The sequence below is a fragment of the Ixodes scapularis genome, unplaced genomic scaffold, assembly GCF_016920785.2.
Source record: "Ixodes scapularis isolate PalLabHiFi unplaced genomic scaffold, ASM1692078v2 PGA_scaffold5__190_contigs__length_132052651, whole genome shotgun sequence".
NCBI classification, from domain to species: domain Eukaryota; kingdom Metazoa; phylum Arthropoda; class Arachnida; order Ixodida; family Ixodidae; genus Ixodes; species Ixodes scapularis.
In genome coordinates this window covers 86309831-86320129 of record NW_024609880.1, presented here as the reverse complement: position 1 = coordinate 86320129, position 10299 = coordinate 86309831, and the positions used below count along the sequence as shown (strand labels likewise).

At 41.2% G+C, this 10299-nt stretch overlaps 2 protein-coding genes across 2 annotated transcripts; one reads left to right on the top strand and one right to left on the bottom strand.

Moving 5' to 3' along the window:
• Positions 1 to 1856: 1856 nt before the first annotated feature.
• On the bottom strand, positions 1857 to 2353 carry LOC121838067. The gene has a single exon (XM_042294067.1). It carries the CDS (start codon positions 2286 to 2288, stop codon positions 1857 to 1859), a length of 432 nt encoding a protein of 143 aa, XP_042150001.1. The 5' UTR covers positions 2289 to 2353.
• Positions 2354 to 3764: 1411 nt separating this feature from the next.
• On the top strand, positions 3765 to 5504 carry LOC8052668. Its single transcript, XM_029989010.2, has 5 exons — positions 3765 to 3810; positions 3990 to 4002; positions 4074 to 4096; positions 4188 to 4459; positions 5163 to 5504. The coding sequence occupies exons 1-5, from the start codon at positions 3765 to 3767 to the stop codon at positions 5448 to 5450; spliced, it is 642 nt and encodes a 213-aa protein (XP_029844870.2). The 3' UTR covers positions 5451 to 5504.
• The last annotated feature ends 4795 nt before the right edge of the window (positions 5505 to 10299 follow it).

The following is a 10299-nucleotide window of genomic DNA, read 5'->3' as shown; positions in this document are numbered from 1 at the left end:
CTTAACTATGCAGAAGTGGAGAAGAAACCCGTGCAGGGCCCTCAATGAGAAAAAAAAAATCTATGCTCTTGGGTTACGGTTCGAAGTATATTTTATGTGTAATGTACATACGAGGTGTGATCGAAAAGTTTCAGGACCGATTTTGAAGTCCAAAAAGAGAGAGCAGCACAGTGATACGCGGAAAGCAGTCGAAGGAAGGGAACTTCGTGTTTCGGTATACCAAAGGGCGTCGCTCTGCCGAGCTACGCTACCCGAGTATGCGTGACCACGTGCACGGGCACAATGCCGATTTTACCATAAAGTGCAAATTAGAGCGAGAGCGAGCATCAATTCTGCGTCGAACTTGGTAAATATAAAACAGGGACCTTTGAAGCGATTCAACTGGCTTGTGCCGAAAAGAAGTGAATTTTCGAAGTGTTTTAAGTGGCACTCGCGCTTCAGGGATGGCAGAGCATCGCTGGAAGATCAAAAACGGTAGGTCGACCTTATGCGACCCCTTATTGACTTCAGTGACGTTCTGGTATTCATAAGGCGCGAGCGCCTCTCAAAACACCTCGCGAACTTCGCTGTTTTTTTACATAAGCATTCATTATCATTTCAGAGGTTTCTGTTTTTGGATTTGCGGGGTTTTGGGTAAACTTCATGTTTGCTCTGGCTTTGCACTGCAGTTTACCGAGAGATTGCCATTATTCTCGTTTATGTGACCAAGCAAAGTCGTGCAGTGCAACTCTAAATGTTAACAAAGCGACGTTCTTTGGTATAACGAGACACGAAGTTCCCTTCCTTTGACTGCTGCGCGCGTATCTCTGTATTTCCATCTCATTATACGCTACAACATATTATCAGTCCAGGAACTTTTTTATCACACCTCGTATATGTATACAATTTGCACCATTTCTACAACGTGAATGAATAAGATATAATTTTTAGTCATTCTTCGTTAATAAGGATACCTGCGCTATCCAAAAATCTTCTTTAATATGAGTTGTCCATATTAACCAGACAAAATTTCTGTATTTTCCTAGGTTGTCCTGGAAAGGAATGTGTACATACCATTGTATTCGAATTAATATGGCCCATATTAACGCTATTTTATAGTAATATGAGCATCTGTTTCGATGTGAGTTGACAAAGTACTAAATCTAATGTATCTACTTTGTTGTATATATATATATATATATATATATATATATATATATCTCCGAAAAAAATTACGCTTAGTTCCATTTTTTTTCCAGTATTCCAGAGTTAAGCGCCGTTCACACATATGCAACCGAGTAAGACCGAGAGAGACCAGATCGGTTTTAAGCCTCTTACGACGTCTTAGGACCAACTCCTCTGCAGCGCATTTGGTCCTAAGATATCGCAGGAGGCTTAAAAACCGGTCTGGTTTCTCTCGGTCTTACTCGGTTGCATATGTGTGAACGGCGCTTTACGTTTTATATCAATAAAGGAGCTTCCATGCACCGGATAGCATCTGGAAAACAAAACTACACATCCTGCCGATATAATCAAAAAATCGTCATTTGTTGAGGTCTTGAGGAAAAGAATATACAAACTCTAGATAACGAGCTTCTTTCTCTAAAGGCCCGTTCACACTCTTGCGACTTCTTAAAATCGGGTGCCTTGGAACATCTTAATATATCTTACAGCGACAGGACACAGTGGCGCCATCTATTGGGTAGCATTGTAAACTTGGCGGTCCGGCACATTTTCTTTTTTTTTTTCGCACATTATCCTTTCTTTCTTGGCTCGAGAGAGAGAGAGAGAGAGCAACTTTAATGGGTCTCCTGCAGTAACCCCTACCATCCCACCCTCTCAGGTGGGTTCTTGGGGCGACGTGGCCGGACGTCTTCTTAGCGGGGAGAGCCGCTCGCGGCGGGCTTCAGCGTACTCGGGTTGACCCTTTCTGCTTCCATCCCGTCCGGTCGCTGCTTCTCGAGTGCCGCTAGGATCTGCTGGACGGCCGTGTGTTGGACGTCGTAGTCTTCGGATCTCTTCGCTTCCTCCATGAGGGGCGGGAGAACGTCTGCACTGTTGTCCGCGTTCGCGCATTCGCAGTCTTCCAGGATGTGGGCCAACGTGGCCCTTTCCTTCCCGCACAGTCTGCATAAGTCTGTTACGTATACCTCCGGCCACAGGTGCTTTGCTAACACTGGGGTTATCACGGAGTTAGTCTGTAACTGGCGGAATACCACCGCCTCCTCCCGCGGCAGACGGGGGTGGGGCAGGGCCATCGTTCTTCTGGCTAACCGGTACCACAGGGTTACCTCGTTGTAAGCGTCCATGGTGTCCTTCTCGGGGCGATCCACCACGTCGGCGGCGGCCGTTACCGGGGCGCGGCCGGCGAGTCCACGCGCCACAGAGTTGGCCGTCTCGTTGTGGTTGGTGAGCCTCTTGGCTCGAAAAACTTTTGTCAACGTTGTAAGCGAGACTTCATTTTAGGTATTACGCATATTTGAGCTCGTAAATCCCGCAAAACCTTCGCTCTTGCGAAATGCAGTTCCAGGGTCACCTCATGGATGGCACCAAAGTGCCAGTGTGTTCTCTCGTCCTAAGAAATATTAAGAGGGTTCAACGAGTTTCGTCTGTCTCGGTCGTACTTCGCTGCAAGAGTGTGAACGGGCCTTCACCCTTTCTGTGCGAAAGAAGATATACCAAAGCATTTCACGAACCTTCTGAAGACTTTATTTTTTATGTCGCCAAATTTATGCTGATGGAGATGGTCGACAAAAGGGGGCAACTACACCACTTACGATAAAATTAGGCCATTGACACTTCTTGTATCTTTTGCGCAAGTTGCATTGATGATAGGTTGAAAACAGATCAGCATTTCTCTCACTTTATCGCTTACCTCTCTTGCTATATATTAAGCTACAGAGTATCAGACAGCACATCAGAAGACGCTGCTGTGAAGATCCTCCGCGAATCGCATCTCAAGAAAGTGTAAGTCGTTGATGACTGTATTTATGTAAATGTCGCAATATATTTTATACATTATTCGTACTGCCGAAAATAGATAATACATTTTTAAAGTTAAAGTTATGATTTGATTGTGCGCTAAAGCTGTTATTTTACTGGTGATCAGCGCCTAGTGTAAGATTGAACCACCGACCACCTCCGAACCCTCGTTCAAGAAAGAATATGGCACTAAGGGTGAAAAAAGTATTCTTACGTTATTGTATAATACCATAATTGCAAGGTTAGCAAGTTTTACTCTCTTGATTGCATTAGCCGTTTTATGGTTAAAGGTTGCGGAAAACATGTCATACTTTAAATAGATAAATAAATATATATATATATATATATATATATATATATATATATATATATATATATATATATATATATATATATATATATATATATATGGGTACGAAGGAGGGTGCAAAAACGCTGCAGTCGATGGTAGAAACGAGTAATTCATAATAGGAGTGGGTAAAACAAAAGTAAAGCGCAACGTAGGTGAACAAAAACACTAATGAAAGTATATTCAAATTTCTTTTATATGCGCTAAACATGCAAATAAACAAAGAATTAACACACTTTTGAATATACTTTCTGTAGTCTACTTGTTCAACTACTTTGTGTTTTATTTATTTATGCTCACTCATAATATGAAATACAGTTTTTTCCACCCTTTAGCTGTTTTGCGTGTGCACACTCCTTCATATCCATGTATTTGTCGGAAGCAATTGAGTTGACTTAACAAAGAGTTGCTGTAAACTCTCTGTGCCTGAACATTGACCTGCGATTTCAGGACAATGAATGCGGTTCTGCTGGCTATTTCTTGTCTTGTCATATCGGCATGTGAGTACCAGTTCCTTATATCGCTAAAACATTGTAATTAAGCTCCGGCGAAATGTTGCCAAAGGAAAAATATCAAAAAAGCGATACTTGTTAGGAGGTGTTTAGCAGTACGCGAACAAAACTCCTACAAATCTTATTTCTAAACACAACTAACACAATCTTTTCCCTCTTCTTTACAGCTGCCAAATCCACGTGAGTCAAAATTTTATAGTAGAGCTGAATGAAGCTGTTTTTATATTACTAACTGCTTGTTCTTTTTACAGAGTCGATCGAAAGATTGAGCAAGGTAAGGAATAAAAGAATTCTTCGTGATTCGGGAAACTGACGGCTTTTTATTAAAAATGCGTTTACAGTTTATTTTATAAACGTTTCTGCAGAGCCTGATGAATCTGTGACAACTGATGCCTCTGACACGGATAGCGTGAGCGACGTAACCACAGCACACGAGGATAATGATTTGACAACTGAGGCTTCTTACGGGGATAGCGTGAGCGATGCAACTACGGAAAACTGGGAGGAAGTTGTGACAACTGCGGCCTCTGACAAGGGGGGTATAAGCGACGCAAATATTCAGAAGGGCGAAATGTTTCAAGAAATTGGCCGCCAAGTGAAAGCCATTGCAAATCATACCGAGACATCCCCAAAAAAGGTAGGATATTTCCTCAGTGTTGAAGATAACCGAAAAAAACGTTGAAGATAAACTATAAAGCTTTTAAAATCACGTCAAAATGTAGGTGACCTTTTTAGAGTATTGGTCAACAGCTATGATAGGGAAAATTTAAATTTAATTAGGGAGAAAGCTGGTGCTTGTCAACTCATGAAAACAAAAGCACGAAAAGAGATCTTATGCAGAGGTTTGGAATAATATTAATTTTAGGCGCTCATGGTGTCTTACTGTCGTGTTTTTTTACTTTTGCACTGGTTCCTGGAAACTTGACTTCTTCAGTTTTACCACAGGCATGTTTGGCCAAGCTGCTTTGCGACGCAGACCCGAACATTTCTATTTGAATCATTATTGTTGAAGATAGGATAAGTACAGTAGTAAAATTTACTACTAATAAAGTGCTTTCAATATTTGTTTCTATTATTTAGACCTAGTTTTTCCCATAAAGTTGTTAACTCGCACCTTATTGTAAAGGGCCTTCAAATACTGATATTTATAAGCTGAAGCTTGTATACTATCTAATCTTTTACTCTATATTGAAAACAATAATCACATTACCAACAACAAAAAAATAAAAAAACAAAGAGGCTTGCATTTTTTTTTTTCAAAATGTATTCATAGAGAGCGTGGTCAAATTATCCAGGGTTATACAAAATGCATATCGAATTTACTTTTATTTGTGTTTCAGGTTTCAAAAATAAAGCGTTTCTTTCGGGCCGTCAAGAAAGCCTTCAAGGAAGCCTGCAAAGCGTTCGTCAAGACAGGAAAGGAAGCTTTTATTAGAGAAGTCAATGCTGAATTTGAAGAAGAAATTGGGAAGGTAAAAAAGACCTTCGGAATGTATTCTCTTGACGAGGAAACAACATACCAGCACATGTTGCTGAGCTTTGCCAAAGATATGGACTTGATCGGATCAATTTACATTGCCAAGGGAAGAAAACAGAATACTGCAAATGAAGCCACACGACTTCAGTAATATTTTGATGCCCAATTACTGTTATCTAATAAATGAAGCGGAGATCATTACATGTATATGCCTTTCTGTGTTTTTGTTGTGCATACATTGTGACGAGGTTTTAAATTGTTCCGCTTATTCATAGTAGTATTCGCGTACGTCCTCTACATGCCGAAATAATTTAGTTTACTAAAAGAGCTGCTTGCGAAAGTATCGTAGTTTGCTTGTACTTTGCGACTTATCTATGTCCATAAGTTTGAAGCAAAAGAAATGAAAATTTACAGCATTTTAAGAAACAGTTTACCAAAGCAATCTGGAGTTGTTTTTCTTTTGCGTTCTCTATATGCGTTTTAAACACTCAGTGCTATATCAAAGTAGTAAAGACTTTGATCGCCACTTTTTAAAATTAGTTTGCGGGTTTTGCGCTTTATGTCACTAAAAACCTCTTCAAAGCACCTTGTCAACTAACTCGAACCGGGAAATAAAACACCACAGAATCATTGAGCTACATTTTGAGAGAAACTGGCATCATTATTATTTATCTTCGAAAGATTAAAAACCTATTTCGAGAACGTCTGAACCACGCTTAGGACAATGATATGTGACCATAAACACCTCGCAAAAGAAATAAATTATTTTTGACTAGTATTTTGTCTGCCACGTGATAGTGTATAGTATATTCGACATTGAGTAAAATGTACATTACTTCTACCAGTAAATAGTCGCGAAGAAGGTAAAAAGCTATTATTTTATTTAATTCGAGTGCCCATCTAACGAAATTCCGAGTCAACTAAGCTGCCTCTCGTTGTTACTTAAAAACGCCAAACCTCCCGAAACTCGCACGGTCGCCCAAAAATAGTACAATCTCTTTGAAAAGCATCCAAGTGGTACTCGAGTTTTGTGTCTAAGAAACATGACTTTGTCAGAGAAAATTCCTTTAAACAAAACTCACCTCCGTATGAGTTCTCTGGTCTAGTTCTTCGAACAAATTTATGTGTGAGTTTGCGCATCATGTGGCCGGATAAGGCTCTGTTCGCGCAGCTAAACGCACCTATCGAGGGTACAACTACAATTTCATGGCAACTTTAATAGGGAATGAATACATCTCTCGTAATCAGATTAACATTTAGAAAAACTAAAATTGATCGAACTTGTTTTATCCTTCCGGGGTAAACGAGCGCAACGGTACACGGACAAACTAAAGACGAGACAGCACTGAACTGCACTGTGTACTGCCTCATTTTCGTCCATGCCCCGTCGTGCTGATTTACCCCAATATGCTCATGTACCAACTAGCCCCAAAAAACCTTTTGGCAAGGTTCTTTGATGAATCGAATATTCAAAATCATTGCTTATGCAAGAAAATAAAAAAAAAATTAATATGTGCATGGCACATAAATTACATCAACACAAACGAGAGCAAGCGCACAGTATCGGAGTCTTCAGGGGGTCGACAGCCTGCACACTGAAGTTTGGCGTCCTTCTGCTTTTATATTCGTCCCTTGTTGGCTCTTCATTAATGTACGGGTTCTTAAGACCGGCTAAATCAATATTTATAGTAAATATATAACGTTAGAAAGATAAAGATGAAGACGACGACAGGGCGGTGTCGAGCATGACCATCTCCTCGTCGTCTTCGTCGCCTACCTTACAATAATATGTTGTCCTCCGAAGTAATAATTAATCTTTATGCATTATTATATTCGGTATATTTTGCGCCAAACATTTTGTCTAAAATAACTTTTAACATGGCATATGCCAGCGTCGCAATCAAAAGCCCATAGCGAGGTCAAACAAGAACATGCGTTTTTGTTGGTCTGTAAAATTTCAGGAGGACAACAAAACAAAAGTATTGAATCCCGAACCAAACGAAGGGGCTATGGTGTTTGCCCAAAACATTAGCCTCGCAAACTGTAGCACCCAGCATGTTTGTGTAGTGTGTTAATGAACTCTTGTACATATTATATTTTTCTAACGCGGCATTTTGAATAACTTCGGGGTCGTATAAAATATAATAAATTTTTTGTCGGCCTTTAACACTGTAAATTTGGGTGGAACTCATCATTGATTTACTCTGCTATAGGCAGTACTATTATTAAACTTTCTTTATTTCCGCTTCTATATAGAAACCATACGTTTATTGCCACCGGCCCAAGATGCAAGACACACCGATTCTAAAACCGTGGAGAAAGAATAGCGCAAAATATGCAGTCGGATGTGGCTCCCGCCTGATCAATCAAAGTAGCGCGATTTGCAAATATTGAAAAACATATTATTGGAACTTCCCCCCCCCCCCCCCCCCCCGGCTTGGGTACTTTGATAATACGCGAAGGCTTGATAGACAGCTCCACTAGGTTTACACGCTTCGCAGTTCCCACACAAGATACGTGGAATACTTTCCTAACTTAACCAATGTTCATATATCCTACTCGTCATTGATTTGTGTGAATCTAGCTCAAATAGTGCGATAAACCTAAAACAAAAAGTTTGAAAAAAAAACAAATTTTTATAGTGAAACACGCAAGAAAAAAAGAAAAAAAAAGAAGTAGCGACGCAGGTTTTAGCGCATGATATGGTCTTTGGCGTTCGAGTTCACGCAAGAGGTGTTGTGGTTGAGTTTCACGAAAATCTGTTGCACGCTGGTCAAAGCAAGATAAAGCATATATAGGGCTTCTGAAATGCCGAGGCTCAATCTAAAAGGGGCCGCAAAAAAGCGGCGCAGGCACGTAATATTCTAAACCTTTCGTCAAAGGTATATTTCACGCGTGTCTTTTACCTTGTGAAATTGCAAAGTGTGGCTCTATTTGTGTAAAAAAATAGGAACAAAAACTTGCCAAGATCAACAGCGGATGGCGACGTAGACGACCGAGTCGAGTTGTCTGGCGCGTTTGGCGCACTTATTGATAGATGGCGCTACCTTTTAGACATATCGAGATTGGCCGCGAGGACCGTGGTCTATAAAAATTAGCATGATATTTTTTTAAAATGTACTTTTTGTTTAAAGACAACTTCAGACAATGATGGGAGAGCTTGAAGAAACAAAAATAAGAGAAAACGTGGTTGCATATCGACGGCCCTCTTGCTCCCGACGGTTTTCATCTGCGTGTCGTTTGCGTTCTCGCAATGGCGGCTACATCTTCCGACGCTGCTCCTGAGGTAGAACCGTCTAGTAAGATGCGCGCAAAACGCGCCCAGCCACTGTACTCTGTCAAACTTGGCAAATTTTTTGCTCCTATTATGCCCAAAAAGGGAGCTACGCTTCGTAATTATACAAGGTAAAACCCACCTCGGAAATACACCTTTGACAAAAATTTTAGATTGCTACATGCAGGCGCTGTTTTTTGCGGCCCATTTTAGTCCGAGCTCGGCATTTCAGATACCCTATACATATATCCATAGCAGGCAATAAAAAAACATCCAAATCTCGCGGAAGACACAACTAAATTTATTCATCGCTCCTGGTTAACATTAAGTACTATCAATTGTACAATTAATTGTACTTAAAGGGTAACTGCAAAGAAAAAGAAGTGTTTTTTTTTTTAAACAGCCTAATTGGGACAAGCATGTAACAAAAGAAATCTTCCGCGAGAAAACAAATTTTTTCTAGCAAAATTTACGCCACAGGACGTAATTTAGTCGGGCTCAGAACCTCTCCACATCTGAAACTCCCGCTCTTTCGACGCGCGAGGAGTGGCTGCTATACATCACTCCGTGACGTATAATACCAACTTAGCGGCGCGCGATTTAAAACGGACGAAATAGCCGCAAACTAAAATCGGTCTCGCGCAATAAATATTGCTGTAAAAAATTTTGTTGTTGGCGGAAAAATTGTTTTGTGACATGCTTGTGCCAATTAGGCTTTTTTTAAAATACACTTTTTTTTATTTGCAGTTACCCATTAATTGTAATTTGCGAAATATAGCAACCGGCTCAGTAGGGCTAAAACCCCTGATCTTGCGACGCGCAGCCCGATGCATTTACCCGCTGCCAAGGAGGGGAAGACAACGAGAGTGCAAGCAGCAATAGTCACTGGCAAAGTGAGAACGGCGGAGCTTCAGTTGTCCCTCCTCCAGCACGAGGTTTCCGCTATTGACAATGCTTCAGAGTTTCGTGCGGCTCAAGACAAAGCACGGTGGAAGGCATAATGTGAGTGCAAGAGCCCGTGCGTTCAAGAAACAGGGCCTGCGTTTCCCCTATGATAGGAAACATAGATTAAATTTGGCTGCCGGGAGACTGCGGAAGAAGGCAGTCATCCACGCGCGCCGATGGCTCTCTAATGACAAACCGTAGCTCCCCACGTAATCTCACCATGCACAACGGGGCTGGGCACCGATAAAACATTTCAACCCGATTTATCGGCCCCCTTTGATCGATGAATTAAGCGAGTAATTGGTCGCACTAACACAGGTCAAAAGAAGGAGAGCAAATTTTTGATTGTATTTTTTCCGCATTATAAACACGGCAATATGAATTTTCAGCAAGTTATAAACTTGTGGAGTTTAGTACAGTCGAAAGCTCTCGTGTTATTATTCCACCGGCTGAGGCATAACATAATGAGCTATCTTGTATCGTCTACATGTGTTAGTGTCGCACTTATTCACAATTATCCTCGCTGCTTTAGGTAGGCACTCAAAAGACGTTGAACCGGGAATGACATCCTTTCTTCACGAACCAGACTGCCTCAGAACCGAGGAAGCATTGCGATTGCCATTGCAGATCGCCGTTCGTCCCGTTGGCTGTGGATCGATAGAGTGACCTAGGGTAACTGTATATGCTGCGGTTACGGAGCAAAATAGCTCACTGGCGCTCCCAGGGCGGCCATGTTGAATCCAAGGCCGCACTGCGGGAAGCGACCGTCGCTCCTGCAGGA